An 18,678-nucleotide genomic window follows, 5' to 3' on the forward strand; every position below is an offset into this window, starting at 1 on the left:
GACCCGCAAAGCAGCGAGGTCGGGCAGCACTTTGCGGTGCTTTACGGCTGCGGTTTGCGGCAGCCGTTGGTGGCGGCGAGGGTGGAGGGCGCGGGGCCGCCATGGAGGGCGGCGGGAACTCCAAGGGCACCGGGCTCGGCGGCCTCTTCGGCGCCGGCGGGCTTGGCTACTCGCACGCCGACCTGGCCGGGGTGCCGCGTGAGTACCGGGGCGGCCGGCGGGGCCGGCCCGGGGGGTCCGTGTCTATGCACCGGCCGCTGCAGGGCCGGGCGGCCGGGACCGAGATCGGTGGCGGTGCCGATTCCGGGAATGAACGCGGCCCCGAGGGGCTCCGCCGCCGCCCGGCCACGGGAAGCAGATCCCGACCCCCGGCGCTTCCTGGGGGTGGGCGCGGAGGTACCAGGCCTTAGCAGGGGCCGCGTGTCTTGACGGACGCTGGTCACAGGGACATCGTGTTCACGTAACCCCAGCGGCTCCCGCTCCGCTCCCTGGAAGGGGGGAGCTGCCGGCCGGTGCCGCCTTTTAAGGAGCTGGGCAACTTCACGGCAGAATTTTCCCTGCTGCCTCGCACGAGATCTGCCCCTTTTTGCCTTACAGGATGCGAATTGTTATTACGGAAGTTCGTGTTAAAGTGTTGTATTTTCTTTTCCTTTCAGTAACTGGGATGAGCCCTTTGTCACCGTATTTAAACTTGGACCCCAAGTACCTCGTACAGGTGAGAAGGTGGCTTGTTTTTATTGTGTTGAACTCGAACTCAGTGTTTGCATGACCATGCGTGAACACCTCAAACCTTCTGCAGTGCTGGGCACTCTGTATTGAAGTCTTGAACTGAAGAACAGTGGAAAGAAACAATTTTTTCAGTATTGTCCCTAATAAAAGCTTGCAGTGGCATGGCATCTAGAAGAAAATGACCAGTGATAATACAAAGGATAGGTAGGGCTGTTGTGTCAATACAAGCCTGCTGTTATTGAAAAGAGCTCTCCCTCCCTGCCTTGAGGCAGACAGCCCAACACCCCCTTACACAAGTTGTGGCACTGCTCACAGCCTCCACTGAGCCCCTTCAGTCAGAACAGCCAGAATCTCTCCCCTCGTTTCATGGGTGAGTTTTCTGAACTATGATGGATGAGTTTGATCAGTTCAGCCAAGCCCTATACCTGATAACAGGCTTTGCCATCACGCAGCAGTAGCAAATTTCATACCACTCCTTATGTCATTACTCAGCTGAAGGGAGACTATTGTGAAGTAAAAGTTTACATTTTATTCTACAGAATAACGTAGCTGTCACACTTACACGGCTTAACATGACTTAATATAAAATGAGACCATCATAAGGAAAAAATATTTTAAATCAAGCTATGTTTTCATTTTTCATAATTATTAACTGTAGCTGAAAATGTTTAATCAAATTAGGATGCATGTCAATGATTTTATTTAGTTAGTATTTTTCTACATATATGGCTCATATTATCTGAGAACTTGAAATTTTCTAGAATTAGCACTTAAGGTCAACAGTTGCATAGTATCTGCTAACCTCTGTGCCTTGTTTCATGCTGCTCTGGGTCACTGTTTCTTTTGTAACTGGAAGCTCTGCATGCAGTTCTGGGTGCTAGAAGCTGTTGTAGTCCAGATTATGATGTAACATTCCCATAAGGATAGAAAACAGCAGCTGTGCCTCTGGTGGGACTGGGTTCAGTACTGTGGCTGCTGTTGAGTGGTCAGAAAGAAGCTAAGAGATTATTTAGACTTTTTCCAAAAACATTCTCTAAAGTTGTCTTGTTTCGTTAGTACAGTTTGTCTGAGAACATGTTGGTGTTGAAAATGGTATAGCAGAGATTTTGGAATTAAGTGTGTGTATACTAATAGAGTTTAGAAACAAAAGAGAAGTTTGCTTTAAATGAAAAGGTGTTGGCATTAGTGTCATGATACAGTTCTAAAAATACCTGTTGATGTAACACTAGAGGCTGCAGTCTGTGTTGTAAAACTTCACTGCCCATCATGTTTAGCCCTAGTGTGTTGAAGTAAAAGGCAAGTGTATTGAAATAAAAGAGAATTCCTTTTAAATGTTAGAATTGTTTTTTTTACCTGAAAAAGTTGCCCATACAAGCTGTGAGGTCTCTTTCCTTAGAGAATCAGAAGACCTGGGAATGGCTCTGAGTGCCCAGCACTAGCTGACCCTTCTTTTAACAATGGGGGTTGCACTAAACAGTCTCCACAGGTTCCTAGGATTCTAAATATTGAAGGAAAAAGGCATAGCTAATATTTCAGAATAGAAGAACTTAAATTATTAGCCTTTAAATTTGGGGTTTCTCTGAAGGTGCACGTGAAGAGGTGAGGGTCTTCTGGTGTTTAAAGACTATCTGTTTGCTTTCAGAATGCAGCAGGAAAGTCAGCCTTACTGTTGAGAATCTTATATTTTGGTTCTGGTCTTCCCATAGTACAATGGTACTCATTACTTTAAACCCCACTTTTTTGGTTGGTCCATGAATGCAGGCACAGAACAAGGTGTTTTCTGCAATGCTGTGTTGCCTGCAGCAGGTAGCACATGTTACAAATTAGCATGTCAGCCTTTGGCAGAAGCCTGGAGGATGGGCTTTTGAGGTTGTCTCTAGAAACTTAAATGTTACATAGGCAAGGATTGCTTAATCTTGACTTTTGGGACAGAAGTGAAAACTGTTGGAAACCGCTAACTACTGAGTTTCTCCAACTGCCTAGTTACAAGGAAGATAGAAAGCATATTATACGTTCATTTTATTGATAACAGAATTAACAATTCTAGAAGCTATTTTTTCTGTATTGCCATTCACATTTAGTGTTAAGTGTGAGGCAGTAAAACCCCTTAGGATGCATTTCCTTGAGCCTGCAGCTGTTGGAGTCATGTGTCAGTTAAGTAGGGGGTGGATAATACTGTGGAAAGCACAGAACCTTAAAAGAGATCTGCTGCTTTAGCACCTTAAGAACAGGCACCTTCAATGTCTCATACTGAAGAAATACCTTGGAACACCTTATCCCTACACATATGCCATTCTCTAGGCCATTTCTCTAACATTTTAGACCACTGATTTACAAGAACACAAGCCTGGCCCTGTGGGAGAAAGATGGACAAGTAAAAAATTAACCAACCCCACATATTTCATGCCTTATCATCACTAGTGTTTAGTGTATTCCTTGCATTTTTCACATCCTCAAAATAGGTCACTTATTTCAGGGCAAGGAAATACTTTTTTTTTGTAGAAAGGCAGTTTTCATTTAGTATCAGAGTAGTGGGAAACCTGCATTAATGCATTTTTGTATCGGACTAGGTTGCTCAGTGAGCAAACAGTGCTGTGTAATCAGACAACAGGAAGGCTTTTGGTAGGCTTTTATTGCCTGCTGCAAGATGTAATAAATAATTAAGCAAATAGTAATTAAAAACGAAAACAACCAACAACCCACACAGTATGAGTTCCTTGGCTGACTGGTGTAATTTATAAAAAGTTAGGACAGCTAGGGGGAAAGAAAAGCTTTCAGTCAATTTATCTTTTTACAGTCCTTTTTCATGCTTAATAAAGTATACACATAGTGTATTCCATCTCTGTGCTACTGTAGACAATAATTTTCCAGAAATACTTCTATCCATCTTTAGTTTATTGCATGGATTAGAGAAAAAAGTGAATATGGCCTACATTTTCAACTAGACTTGGAAAATACAAAAGCATTTGTTTTTGTTTTCCCCCAGGATACAGATGAGTTTATCTTGCCCACAGGAGCCAACAAAACTCGAGGCAGATTTGAGCTGGCCTTTTTTACCATTGGAGGATGTTGTATGACAGGTAGGGTTGTGGGTTTCACTTTTCCCAGCTGTCCAGGTAACACCTATGCATACAGTGATTTTTGAGGTTGTAAATGTCTTGTTCTGCAAGAATTCTGTCTGTTCTAGTCTTAAATAAAGAGATACTTGATTTTAGTCTATACACTGAATTCTGTTCTCGCTATTTGCTTCTAGTATTGTTGATTCTTTTTCTTCTTAAAAAGTAATAACTGATATTATTCCAACTAGGGGCAGCATTTGGTGCACTGAATGGCTTGAGACTTGGCTTGAAGGAGACACAGAATATGGCATGGTCAAAACCTAGAAACGTACAGTAAGTGTTTCATCTAAAAAAAAAATGTACTTCTTAGTGACAGAGTTGTTTCTTCCAGCTTATACAAGGCTAGATCTGATTATACCGCAAAAAATAAATGTTTGGAGGTTTTTTTCTTTAGTGGAGTCAGTATTTGTCTTCATCAAGTTATGGCATGTTTTTAGTTACAGTGACGTTCATTTCAACCTTCTGCTTTTTATTTTCACAATTGGTGTGTCCTCTGACTTATCTTAAACATTTTGAGAAATAATTACTACTTTGATGCTTACTAAAAATCTACTTCAAAGCCAAAGCAGTGTTTTTATATGTTGAAATATTCCCACAAGCAGCAGTGTTTGCTTTGAGCTATTTTTTGCTGTAATTTGTCTAAGCACAAATCTCCCTTCTTTCCCAAGATTTTCACAACCAGGAAAGGATTCAAATGCAGAAGCTGGGCCTGCCTGGGTTTGCATTAGGGATGACACTGGTGCATGCTGTTGAGCAGGCATTGCGTGGGGGGAGCTGTTCTGGATTGTGGTATCCATGAGCACCCGTGACATTGCTGTGTTTTCACCTTACCTGATTGTTTGAAAGAACACAGCAAAGACAGAAACATTTGTTTCAACAGGATGCCTCTTCTGAAAATAGTGGTGAATTAGACATACTATAGGAAAACCTAAGTGAAAGAGACATAGAAAACCAGAGGAACAGAATAACTGGGGGAAAACAATTTTCATTCGCAGAATACTTGGGAACAAGGGAATTTTAGAAGAGGAATTTAATATTTCCTGGTACGGTTTATATTGGCTCTGCTCCTTTTTAAATTGTTTCTGTATTCATCCCCTTCTTTATCAAAATATTCACCACTATAATTATGGCTCTTTCATAATGTTCTAGATGAACAGAGTTGTATTTTAGGTGTTTGGAATGAGCAGAGTTGGACAAAACCATGATGTTAAGCACAAACTTCAGCAGGTCAAGCCCAGGAGGTGGCAGTCAGTGCTCACACTGCTCCTATCCTGGCTCTGCAAGGCAAAGATCTGCTCAAGGTCATCACCTTCCAACAGTGCATTAAGTTCTGTTTTTCCCTCATCAGGTGCAAAGAACAGACTTGCCTAGCTAGATTTCATCCAAATTTATCTTTGATGTACACAGATTTTTTTCTTAATGAATTTTAATTTTGCAGGTATTCATTTGTCATCAAAATGTCTCACAGTATGCCATGGTTATTAAAATTACTATTTTTCTTATCAATTCAGAATGAATATCAGGTTAGAAGGTGGGGGTTGTAATTAAGGAGAGGTTGTCAATACCCTAGCCTCTTACATTTTTTTTTCTCTTGTTTCAAAATGAAGTTTTCCATTATTTTTTAGTTCATTGCCTAACCATATTCAGTAATGACCTGTGTCCTAATGAAAATTATAAAATGAGGATAAATAGTAGAAAATTAAATCAGAAGGAACATAAAGCAATGGAAGTGTCACACATTAAATGCTGAACTAAGTTCCAGTGGTAGTCAGCTGTCCAGAGCAATACTATGCCTGTGATAGTGTTACACTGCTGGGAGATAAAGGTCAGTCATTTCTTCTGGCTGCTGTTGTCACTGTTCTGGAGACAGCTGGTGCCAAGAAGAAGTGGCATTGTGCTTCCCTGAGAGTGCACTAGAGGTTCTCTTGCCCTCTTTAGTGCTAGTCTGGAAGCCTACACACAGACCATACACACAGACCCACCTCTCGGCTTTTTGCTGGGTGCTGAGTGGACAAATGGCAGTGCAAGGGACTGCCTCTTCCCTTCCTGACTTGCTGCAGTCCAGACCTGTTTTATTACCCACACCATTTGCTCAGGCATCTCCACACTCCCTGCCACATGGTCCTTGTAGAGGAGCACTGAGGCTTTCTTGGAAACCTTTTACCCAGCTAAGTCTGCATAAGTGTATCAGTCATTCCAGGAGCTGTGTGTAGTCACCACATAAGGAAGGACAACTCAGGTTAGAAAGTCATTTGAAGGGAAGAAATTTGAGTCTTGGTGGGAGTCAAGTTTGCCTTGGAAAGAGAGAAAGATTTTCTTAAGACTTGACAGGACTGAATATTTGCTTTCAAGAGCTTTTAGTTCATTATTGCAGTTTTATTAACCAATTGTATAGCATAAACACACAAGCCCTACTGTCGTAAACACTGTCTTTATGTAAACACAGAGTGCTAAAGGTTTTCCTACCTTTTTAACTCCTTTATAGAATTCTAAATATGGTGACAAGGCAAGGAGCGTTATGGGCTAACACTCTGGGATCACTGGGTAAGTAGTCATTCCTTTGTAGGGAAAGCAATTTAAAGATGTAATTGTTGGGAAAGCATATTTGTGTATTATCTGAATAAGAGTGTTCTCTAAATTTTCATTATTAAATCCATCAGGAAAAAGTACAGGATTTTTTCTTTGGGACATGAGGGCAGTTCAATAGACATCAAAAGGAAATTAAAAGCTAAAATAGGATTTACAGCATAAGGAGCCAAAAGCCTTTAAATAAAAAACCCAGACTTTTCACTACATTACAAACAAATTCTAGCTATATCAGAAATAACTAGAAAATACAGATAATGTTTACTTGTTAATAAATTCCAGTTAATTCACAATTTAAGGCAAAAAATACAATATTTCTGAAATAACAACCTACATTGAGACTGGTCATGTGATCAACTGCCTGATGTTTGTTTCCTGTTAAAGAGTCAACAAAATGTTTATGTGGGGAAGAAATATGATAGTCACTACGAAGATTTATTCTTTAAATGATGGTACATTAGCTAGAATAATCCCTCATGATACCACTGACTCTAAACCTAAATATTGCTTACAACTAATGTGGGTTAGAAAAAAAGAGAAAAGAAAATGATCAATAGCCTGATGTATGAGAAAGTAACTTCTGTGAACTGAGGTTTGGGTGGGGAGGGGAGGGGGCCATGAAATAAAATCACATCAGTTGCCTCAGAAAAACGAAATTATTTCATAAAAGTCAGTGAAATAACTAATGCCCTAGAGATTACAGATTTTTTCGCCTCTCCCCAGTCTTCCACAGTCTTAAAAAATGAAAACTGATGCAGTCACTTTGAAAGGAGAAATCCAAAATGATGAAATTATTTTGAAGAAAAATAATGATGGAACTCGTTGTCCTACAAAATTGTACTGGAAGTTAGCAATATTTAAATCAGAGACTACATCACGTTATAACCCAGTCTACATCTGCTTGACTTCAGAGAAATGCATCAAAGCATGGGCTAAGTTGCATTTATGACATTTTATTTCGGTCTTCTTTCTGAAGAGCAGATTAGCTGCCATTTATCTCAGGCATTAGCTTTTGAGGCATAGTATAGAGGGCATGGTTAGAGATAGGATTCTGAACTACAGCAAGAATGGCACTTTTTCCATAAGAAACACATGTTGCCTATAAGTTTTATCAGGCCGTTTTTTGTTTGGATGGGTTTTTTCTTTTTTTTTTTTTTTAATTCCAAATCTAATGAAAACGTGTCTGAGAACTGAGATGGAGGTACACTGCAGTTCAAGGTTTCAGTTTAAGTGACACATTAACATGTTTTTTCAGCTGTGTTTGGAGAAAGATTACTCAAGAAAATGTTTGTGCATTCCAGTAACAAATTGTTCTTTTTCTTACAAAATATGGCCTCCAAAATCACAGAGTTAAGCAGAACCTTATATTTGGGGTTCAGGTAGAGCTCTATCTTGTCCTAGCTACCAGAGAAATTTCTTTCAAGGAGCTGAATTATTTTTGCATATTACTTCACCTTGTGCAGCCTTTCTGTACCTTGGAGATTCTTTTTGTCACTACTGGCAATTTTTGTCATTCTGTTCCTGAACAGAAGCAACAGCTGTGCTGAACTTTTTTAAAAAATTATGTTGAATTCAGCTTTTCCTTCCCTTCTTGTTAATCTACTTGCTGCTAAGACAAGCTGAAATACCCTTGCCTGTGCTGAATGGAGAACGATGCTGCTGTTAAGGCATTGACATTATTATGGTTGCTTATGAAGGATTTACTGCCTTTTAGCAGAAGGAAAGATTTCAAATTCTTGGAGGACAAGGAAAGAATTAAATGGCATTGTCTTTATCGCTTTAAAATGATGACATACTCTACTGTTCTTTGCCAACATGGAATATGAGTATATCATGAGGGCTGAGGATGGGGTGGGGAGTGCTTTTCCCTTCATCAAAATGTATAAATGATAAATGCATCCATACTAAAAGCCCATGCATTTTTCTTTATAGTCCTTTCCAGGACAGTCCCTAAAGTAATCCCAAAACAAAAGGCCCTCTGGGGATAAAGGTTTCATCCACAAGCAGAGGTGAAACAGCTGTAAATGTCAAATCCAAAGCATTCTAATAGTAATTTTTAAAAGAAACATAGCCCATTGTACTCCAGTTCTTGGTAGCATGATCTGAATGCTGTACTTAACATTTCATCACTGTCACACATGAACAGCAGTTTTCTCTGCTACCTAGAAAGTGTTGGGTTTAGTTTCATGCCGTCCACAGAAGACAGTATGAAACTGCCAGTACACATTTAAACCCTGAATTTTTAAACAAATTCAAACTGGCAAAATATGCTAGTTTTTTAAAACTTCAGTCAGTGCTTTGTATCACATATTGTCATGAACAATGCTGCTTTATAACCAAATTATAGCTCTAGAAAGAAGAAATAGCTATAAAGAAAGAGATCTGGAAAAGACACACCGGAGATGGGATTTTGCAGAGGATTCCCTTCAAATAAGCAGAAAATCTGTGTTTCAAAAGCATAGTCTAAACGCTACACCAAGCCTGAATTCTAAGCTTTGGGCCTCAGACAGTGGAAGGTTTTTTTAACTTTTTTTTCTCCCCCAGCTCTACTTTACAGTGCATTTGGAGTCATCATTGAAAAAACACGAGGTGCAGAAGATGACCTGAACACCATAGCTGCTGGAACCTTGACAGGAATGCTATACAAAAGCACTGGTAGAGTAGCAAAATATTTCTCTTTTCCCTGCTCTTGTGCTTATCCTATTTATTAGGATTCTCACTATTTTTACTAAATACTGTCCTGCTCTGAAAATTGACAGTGTAAAAATGGCTATTAGCTCAATGTCCTCTAAGCCACAATGTGTTTCATACAACTAAGGCTACTTAAGGAAAACTTGAACAAAAACAAAATTCCAGCTGAGTTAAATTTGATTCTTTCCAACTGCCCAGGACTGACAGTAACCATGAGGGCCAAGTTATGACCATTATACATATATACTGAAGAAACACTCATTTATTTCCTCAGATATATGGTGAGGTTGTATAAAATACATACCCCCCTCATTCCTAGCCATGTTTTTCAGCAATAGCAGGATAAAACTAATTGTTTCTCAAGTCCATGACTGGTTGCAGGCAAATGGGAACTACCTTCCAAAGTGAATGGGGGCAGGGGAGAAATACACACATGGAGAACACAGAGCTTGACTGCATGAGGATGAAACTTACTACAAGTGATTAATGTAACAGTGATTCACACAAAAGTGGTACCTGGAGCCACAAAAAACCCTACACACAGAGAATATTTTTGAAATTATTACTTAGGTGTTCATGAAACTGTTGTCTTGTGGTAGGACTCTAGTCTTTGCAAAGTGGTCAAAACCAGCAAACAATGTTATTTGAGAACAGCATGGATTTAAGGTGAGTTTGCTTCTGCAAACTGAATTGTTTGCAGGAGAGAGGGTCTGAGCTTCATCAGCAAAATGCCTGTTAACACATGTTCCAAGCTTAACAATTGGAGGCATCATCTTTTTTAGAGGATTGCTGTGTACCACAGATTGATATTACCACATGGAAAAAAGTCTTATGTTTTAAGTAACTCAGTAAATGTTTGGCTGCATAACTCACCTGCATTTTATGGAGGAGATAATGCAAGAATTAACCTATGTACTTTTGCATATCTAACTGAGCCACAGTGTCTTAAAAGTGTTCCCAAAGGCCGGCTTTATATATGGGGCAAAACAGTTTGAGTAACTTTTATTTTCCTGATGGCTTAGACTACCTGAAGTCAAAAATAATTGGCTTGAGCAGCCTTCATAAATATGAGACTCTTAAACTTCGCAAGGGCACAGTACAGCTCTCCTGTATTCCATTACTTCCTTGAGATTTCATGAGTGATATGACAGATGACCAAGAGCAGCTGGAAAGGGTAGCATATGGAAGCCTAATATTTCCTGTAGGAGTTTATTAATAAGGAGAACTGTCATCTTATACTCCAGCAGAAGCATCCCCCTTACCTTTCAGAAGTATAGAGCTGGCATTATGTGTAATCTTTTTTTGGCACAGTGCAACCACAGGTAACTACTTCCGTCACATGCACAGTCATCTGACACTACTAAAGTTTTTATTACCAGAGCACGGTAGGACATATGTTTTGTAACACAAGATCTACAGAGCTAGTAGTAGCCCTGATAAAGGCAAATTAAGTCAGTAAATCTCTATTCATTACAGTATTGTACTTCGAGTGTGTGCTGTGCATATGAACCATAGTGCAGAGAAACTGCTGCCTCTCCTGTCACCTTATGCCAGAACACCCTTTCTTATTCTGTATGGTAAAACTTCTAAGTTCTGCCTTTACCCTGCATCAGTATCTATATTTACATTAAAACCTTGAATATTTGAACCTTGGAAAAGATCAGCACACATCTGTGACATATCAAGACTGTAATAATTACCTGTGTTACATGGAATGCCATGTGTTGGCATTAAGAAGTGGAAAATTTAAAAGCTGTCAAGGACACTGAGTTATAAATCTCCATATTTGAGTGTCAGCTGGCAGCTCATACAAACATGCCAATGCAAATCAAGGCTGTTCTGTAGTCCGCAAGAGGTGGGTATAGAGTTGGCAGGCAGTGCTGTTCAAATACTCAGATTTCCACTTCCATCGTTCCTGCTTTGTACAGGGATCAGGATCATACATAAGAAGAAACAAGATAATGTATGGCAGGTCTTTCATTGTAACTTCATGTTTAAGCACAGCACTGATGGAGGAATCACATCAGCAGCCCTGCTGATGTACACTCCTGCTGAAAAACACTCCTATGTACACTGCAAAGCCCAGATTGAATTTCTGAAACCAATGATGAAGCATTCGATGAGTGGACAGGAAAAAAAAAAAAAAACAACAGTGGGAAGACTTTGTGAAGGCTGAGATCTGTTGCCCCAAACTGGTCCCAGTTTTCACAATTTGTCCTTGTAGAAGTGTTAATCATTACCAAAATGCCAGCAGTCAAGCAGAACGTGCACGTTCTAAAGCCACTGATGGTGGGCAGTTTTGTGCAAAGCTACTTGACACAGCCTGTGTGGGAGAAGATAAGAGAGGATTGAAAACTGTTCAAGTGAGGACAGTGGCAATTCAGTCCCTTCCCTGTGTTCATGGTCAGCGGCATCAGTCACTGAAAGTTCCCCACTGAAGTGACTGAAGCAGTTCAGTCCCAGGTGATAGCTGGGCTCCATCTCAGCATTACTGCATAGCTTAGGTTATCAGACACCTCCTGAGTGGGAATGGAGAGCTGATGTGAGGAGTTTTGAAACACCTACTGCTTGATTCATCTGACCAAAGTGATCGCCAACTTTCACGTTTATTTCAATTTAAATTTAATGCCACAATTACTGACTAGATTTTAGGCCAAATGCAGCAATCAGAGTACATATTAATTTGTTACACCGGTCTTATAACTTTATGGGAGCTGTTTTTTGAGCTCACCACTTAACTTCTGTGCAGAACATTCAGTTTGGGTAACAGTCAGAAGGAAACCCTTTGGGTTCCTCTGCAAGTAACATGCAATAAAAATGTTACTGCAACTCAGTCAATTCGAGTTTTGCTAAAAGGGGGTCTGATATCCTAAGTCCACAGGATGGCTTTTCCATTTAATAAGATACTATTCTTCATTCAGTTTTAAGCAAAGGCAGAAATTAGTATCTTAAATAAATATTAGTTAATATCTTAAATTAATATTAGTTTTTTTATGATAAATGTTACAAAGCACAAGTACATCTTAAAACAAATGTTTCCCCTCCTTGCATGTGTTTTCAACCTCTTTTCTAAACCAACCATATTTATTAGGTTTTCTCATACTTGTATTAGTTATGAAAGTAACAAAAAAACCAAAAACAATTGTCACTGTGATTCCCTCCCACCATGAAAATGCACGTGGTTCCAGTTGTCACAAAGTACAGCTGGCTGGGGCTCCTGCACTCCTCCTCAAGCATGCAGGATTGATCACTCAGGAAAAGATACCGAGCTGGATGGGATTTTGGCCTTTGACAAACTTGGACCGAGTGTGACAGCTGTTAATTTCTCACTGGAATCCCTGACAGACTTCAGTAAGCAAAAAAGTTAACTAACCTCGGGATTAAGACTAACCCTCTTATCTGAGGGTTACACAGGTTGTAGATGTTCTTTTTCTTGGATAAATTTTTTCCTTTCTTGAGGGTCAGGGTAACAGGAACAAAAGTAAAGTAATGCTTTGGACAAACTAAATCCCTTTGTTTACTTTTGTGCAGTAGGAGCCCGATCCTAGGTACAGCATCTCATGCCTTTGGAACAATAGGCGTTACATAATTTGGTACAGAAAATGGTGTGTGTCTGAAAAGAAGGGAGTTGCATGCTAGCAATAGCTGAAGGTAGTAGTTGTCATTTCAAGGCCTCAGAACACAACCCTGAAGAGTCAATACGTTATGAATTAAGGGCTAAATGTTTTATTGCCAGCAGTAAAATCTGGCTGGAGCTAAAGATCAGTTTTGTGACATCCAGTGGTAGTTCAGGGCAGCTGTGTTAGCTGACTAACTTCTTGAGCTATAAAAAACCTGTTCTCTGAGCCCAGCCCATGTTTTTCTTTGGGCCAGACAGGTCTGTTTTCTTGTTTCTCTTGGCTGGGGAAGGGGAAAGAAGAGCTTGTGGGGGCTGCTGCAGGTACAGGTCTGGGATATCTTACTTTCTGCAGTATTTGGAGAAAAGTAAAGAAGTTGCTTGTCATCACTTAAGTTTAGGGCTATCAGGCATTTTGGAAATTAAGAATCCCTTTTAAAACCTGTTTTAACAAGTTTTATAGGGTTATCAATCAGATGGTGTTTAGAGAAAGGATTTTGTTTGAGATCTGAAACAAGGAAGAGATAAGGACAGTGTACAAGCAGCGCTACAGGTAACAGCTCGATGAGGCTTTTTTAGTTTCCTGAGGACTGATGTCTAAGAGCATGTGTGGCCACTGAGAGCAGAGCTGCCTTCAGTGCTGCCCAGGTCTGCAGGAGCAGTGAACTCAGAGCTGCAGGGATTTTCAGGGTTTGCAGGTGCCAGTTACAGGAGCTGAAGTAGCCTCCTGTCAGTCAGGTTCTGCTGCTTTCACTCAGTGAGAAGACAGCAAATTTTAATCATGTTTGCAAAGTAATTTCAATAGCTTTAGTACTTCTGAACTAGTAAACTAAATAGTAGATTCCTACTGTTTTTTCTAATTTAGCCTTCATACCACAATAGCTACAGGAAATGTTCCCTCTGTCAGGCTTTGTTGTTTCTGTATTCTGAGCACAATACTGCCTTAGCTACAGCAATATGAAAATGGAACATGCTTTTCTGGAATATATTTTGCTTCCAAATAGAAGTTTTATCAGTTTCCTCAGTAATTTCTGTATCCACAGACTTTGCCCACTACTTACAGGATTTCATAAAATGAACCCCATGGAGCAGCAGGAGGAAACTCTTGATAGTTTCTAATGACATCAGGCCACCCACAGATGTTCAAACAAATGACTGCTTGATGGTTCAGATGGTCTGGTTACTGAGCTTGAATTTGGAGCAAAATTGAGATTGCCTTGTATGCTTAACTCAAGCTCTTTAAACCATTGAAAAGTGTTTTTGTTCCTGAAAGCCCGGGAGGAAGAGAAATTGTTTTCATTCAGAGTATCTGAGAGAGTTTGAAAGACAGAAAACTAATCACAATTTAAAGATTATTCTTCTTTTGTTTAGCATAAGTGTGTGGGTCTGAGGTTTTGGTTAAGGTATTTCTAATGTTTACTGTTGTATGGTTCTTGCTTTAACCATCCCAGGAACATCACAGGGCATTGGAGTAACATTCTAAAAATAGAGACAGGAAGGTGCTAAAGGGAAGATTTTGCCCTCATGGTTTTACCTACTGGACAAGTGCAGCTCAGTTAGGAGTGGCCCCTGCTATGATGAAGTGCAGAGCTGTGCTGTTGGAAGGCTGTGTGCCATGGCATAGTGCACTGGAATGCTGAGCTGTGCCATGGCTGGAACCTACTCGAAATGCGTGGAGGAGGGACTATACCTGGTGGTGAAAAGGTGCAGCAGCTGAAGCCAGAGAACTAATTTCCCTTTTAGAGAGCGTCAGATCTGTCTTTCTCAACTCTTGTGTAAGGTGCCTGATCTCAAAATACCTGCTTCCAGAAGTGTCTGTCAGCTGAAACCTTTATCTTACTGGGACATGCAAGATTAGGGGCACACGGCCATGTTTCAGCAGGGCTTGTCAGGGCAATATTGGTATCAAAGGCTTGCAGGGAGTGATTGCAGAGGAGGAGTGGGAACGTGTTCTATCATGCAAACACAGCTGGGATGGGGAGTGGAGAATTTAGTTTCTATTTTTGTTAACAAGGTAATTTTCTCAGAGGGCCTAACATTTTCTGCCCAACAATGAGGCTGTATTCTAAAGTGCATTACTGTTTGAAGTCTGCCACAGCCCTGAACATACTTATTCAAATGTAAATCTGACCAGTTAGGGAAAGTTTTCTTTCCCTTTTTTTTTTGTAATAACTGTGGGTAGTTGAGAAACCAGGAGCAACTGCTACAAAAAAGAAAAAAACCCAAACATTTTGTAGAAGAAGCATAGTATAGAAACATTGGTAAAGAAACACTTCTTGCATGTTTTCTTGGGTATTTTCTCTCTCAGTCATGCACCTATACCAATGGCAAGTTTAGTCCCTGCTCATGAAACATCTCCAGCAATGTCCCTAGGTTGCCTGCAGGCCTACAGATGGCTTTAGGCCCTGAACTTGACCCTTTGTCAGTGGGCTTAGAGCTACCATCCTTACCTGGCTGGCTAAGCATAAGAGAACGCTAACATTTGTTGTGGTAGGAGCAGCACATCTTAAGTCCACATACATGGATGCTAGAAAGCAGCTCAGCAATCCGAATTAAAGATGACACCTTTCTTGTACAACCCTGACTTCACAGAATCTGGAGCCAGGCTTGATCAGCCTTCAACTACCTGTTCTTGCATAGGAAGAATAGGATTTTAAGGGGGAAGGAGAGGAATTGAACCTGGGGTCTGAGGGAAGAGCCTACAGGAATAGTCATAGCTCTGTAGTGCGTCACATTCTGTGGGGATGTTCCATGTTTCCTTGTGCACTTGATGGCCATGGACCCCCTTTGGGGGTTTCTGCTGTGATCTCTTGAATCCTGATATGAACAGCAGAAAATTGGGCTCTAATGTTGTATTCATTTACCTCAGCAGGAACAAGGAGTCAGTATTTTTACAGATTGTCTCAAATACTTGTTTTGCAACAGTACTACTTTAAATTTCACCTGTGGCTTTTTGCCAGACATTGCTTGCACATGGTTAGTTTTGTGTACCCAGCTGCAAGCCCTTCATATGAAAAGCTTTTTGTGCAACAAATTCAGTATCAATTAGCAAACACAAATGTACATTTGCTTTCCTAAATGCTGATTTAGGCACATAGAGCATACTCAGTAGGGCTTTCCTTAGAGCTGTTGAATTCTGAATGGTTACAGCGGTGAACACAGTTAGCTTTATACCCTAAAAAAAACTCAAATTGTCACAACTGGTCTGGCAATGAAATTCCCAGAACCTGTGGCTAGACGTGGCTTCTAGTACCAGGTCCCACTTGTGCAGTTTCTTGGTTTCATTGCATACCTGGGCAATATGGGGAGGTTTAACAACTCCAGTGAAACCCATTTAACCTTGCAGCACAGGGAACACAGTCTCAGTCTAGCTGATGCCAACAGCTTCTTGCCTCACTAAAAGGAATTCTGTGAGACAACTTTATGACCCATAATGGAAAGAAAGAGGGGAAAAAAAAAAAAAAAGAAAAAAGAAAAAAAGGCAATCTGTCTGATTACTGAGATGCATTTATTTTCAAGTTCGAGAAACCTGAAGTGCACTGCCAGTTTCTCCAATAAAACAGGCAGGGTTTTTTATCTCACTGTCGGCAGTAACTGGCCTTGTTCTATACACTGTACATATTATCTAGCTTGGTTCAGCTACAATGATAAACATTGCAGAATCAAACTCACTGAAGTTTTCCTAGCATTGAGGGTCATACTCCCAGGTGTTCTGTGCATTTACAGTACATTTTGGGAGCTCTGCTGAGGCACAGAAGTGTTTTGCTGTTTCGTAAGAACAACAGAAGTCTCTACTTGTGCACCTGTACACCCCAGTCCTCATATGGATGGAGTGGAGGTGGGATGCCAGCTGACTCCCAGCTCCAGCCAGATGCACTGCTTGCAGGCAGTAGCCAAACTTGCCCTATATTTCTGCCTTACGCTAAGGTGCTCACCAGCACCTTGAAACTTCAGTCACCTGTGTGACTCACGCTTTACCATTGCAAGGTGATAATTTTGAGTATTAATAAAAGTAAGAATAAAGAAAGCTGTTCAATGTACACCCTAGTAAGTTCTTGCCAGTTAGTCCCTTTCATCTACTTCCGAAAGGTTTTAAAATTCCAAAGACACAAAAGCAGTGATAGGTTCTGCATGATGGCCCTAATGAATCTCTGGAGCCCAGTGTCATGTCTGTATCAGCTGCTGTTTTGTTCACTTATTTCCCTCCTGCCCTTTCTCCTTCTGCCCAGAGCTAGTTACCATAACTGAAAACCTCAGTTGAAAACCTAAATTGAGGAGTTTTTGCAACAGGAGGAGAGCATATCTAACTGTAGAAACAATTGTATTAAGGACAGATGGAATAGAGTAAGTAGGACTTGGGAAAAGCCATCTTGGCTTCCAGTGATTCCATAGTGATTCCCTGAGGCAGTAGTACTAACACAGTTTGAGAGGAAGTCATTCCAGCAGAATTAGCGTCAGGATGAGGTTGATTTGCCAGAATCAACCTGAGCCTGGCAGCAGGTTTGAGAGGGAGGTAGAAAAAGCACAGGGACTCTTTCTGGAGAGTTACTTAAGAAAGGACTGTTCATTAAGATGCCTCTGGATTTAGATAACTTCTTGGAAGTTGCTGTTCACTGACTATTTCCTGCAGAGTAACACTGATGAGCTGTAATGTGCTTTGTTTTTTCCAGGTGGAGTGCGCGGGATAGCACGAGGTGGGATTGCAGGTCTGACGCTGACCGGCCTCTACGCTCTGTACAACAACTGGGAGCACATGAAGGGCTCCCTAGCCCGGCAGTCCCTGTGAGCAGGGCCGAGGACACGCTTGCTTAGTCACCAATCAAATCAGTTGTGAGATCTATCTGGTGCCCCTTGCTATTTTATTTACAATTAGTGTGAAACTGATGGAAGCTGTGCTGAGAGGAACCTCTTGACGTCCTGTAGCTGGACTGGCCCTTCCCGCCAGCCACTTGCTGGAGAGGCAGCAATGTTTGTTGGACCTGCAAGTGAACACAGCTGCCACCGAGACAGTCTCCCTGCCATGCTCCCCAGGCAGCCCTGGCCAGAGCTGCCAGGCACGCTGGGCCCCCGTAGCTGCTCCTGCTCGCTGCCAGGTTTGTTGGGGTGCCTGTAAGGTCTGTGTCCATAGAGCATTCCCTGCAGTCCCAGCGCCTCACCTGGCCAGCCCAGCAGCACAGCCCCAGTTGCCATGGCACAGGGCAGGCCTTGCTATTCTGACAGCACAAGGCAAGCCATGAAAAGGGACATCATCAGAATAAAAAGGGTGGTACTTACTCAATACCATTTCTATCCTTTGCTCTTCCTGCTACTGGTAAGACAAAAGTGTGCTGCATCCAGTGACCTGTTTATGGATTCATTTTAAAGGACTAGTGTGAAGAAATCCTGGGGGAGTTGGTGGGGAGGGGAAGCGGACGGGCAGGCTGATCGTCTCCTGAGGGGTGGTTATGGTGAGGCATACCATGGTTTGACTTCACTCCCTTATTTGCTCTAATAAATAAGGATCTGGTTGTTTATAGATGAAATACAGTTGCTGTTGCAGAACAGCTGCCAGTGGATTATCAAAATATTTGGGTACTCCAGAACTCATTTACCCAACAGTTAAAAACCAAGCAGTATAAAGACTCCACTCATGCCTTATTACAGGACTTTTAATTAGCAAGAAACTTTTTGCCTGAAGTACCATTTGTAGGTTACTGGCAGAACAAAGACTGTGATGAACCTACATGTTCTCCAGTGTTAAGCTATAAACCAAGCATCATTTGCAGATAAGTTAAACAGTAAATTGGGAATTAGTTCAGTAATTAGAGTTACTGTATAACAGTTCATTCCTTCTATGTTTAAATAACTAAACAGGTAAATGATTAAAGAGGTCTGAAGACAGGGAAAGCAGAGCAAGGGAAAAACAGGAAACTTACTGGTCAGCAGACAACTTAATGC

General features: G+C 41.1%; 1 protein-coding gene and 1 non-coding gene across 2 annotated transcripts; both read left to right on the forward strand.

Moving 5' to 3' along the window:
• Positions 1-46: 46 nt before the first annotated feature.
• TIMM23B (translocase of inner mitochondrial membrane 23 homolog B) lies at positions 47-18,019 on the forward strand. The gene is made up of 7 exons (XM_048311150.1): positions 47-198; positions 657-715; positions 3,716-3,809; positions 4,037-4,121; positions 6,334-6,392; positions 8,979-9,089; positions 17,412-18,019. The coding sequence occupies exons 1-7, from the start codon at positions 102-104 to the stop codon at positions 17,525-17,527; spliced, it is 621 nt and encodes a 206-aa protein (XP_048167107.1). The 5' UTR covers positions 47-101; the 3' UTR covers positions 17,528-18,019.
• Positions 5,606-5,808, forward strand: LOC125329791. Its single transcript, XR_007205278.1, has one exon. It is a non-coding gene; the product is annotated as a small nucleolar RNA SNORA74 (small nucleolar RNA).
• Positions 18,020-18,678: the final 659 nt, after the last annotated feature.

Source organism: Corvus hawaiiensis, chromosome 8 (genome assembly GCF_020740725.1).
Source record: "Corvus hawaiiensis isolate bCorHaw1 chromosome 8, bCorHaw1.pri.cur, whole genome shotgun sequence".
NCBI classification, from domain to species: Eukaryota; Metazoa; Chordata; class Aves; order Passeriformes; family Corvidae; genus Corvus; species Corvus hawaiiensis.

Coding starts and splice junctions, on each gene's coding strand:
- TIMM23B (XM_048311150.1), top strand. CDS start 102: ATGGAGGGCGGCGGGAACTCCAAGGGCACCGGGCTCGGCGGCCTCTTC. Junction 4,122..6,333: donor TCAAAACCTAGAAACGTACA/GTAAGTGTTTCA, acceptor ACTCCTTTATAG/AATTCTAAATATGGTGACAA. Junction 6,393..8,978: donor TAACACTCTGGGATCACTGG/GTAAGTAGTCAT, acceptor TTTCTCCCCCAG/CTCTACTTTACAGTGCATTT.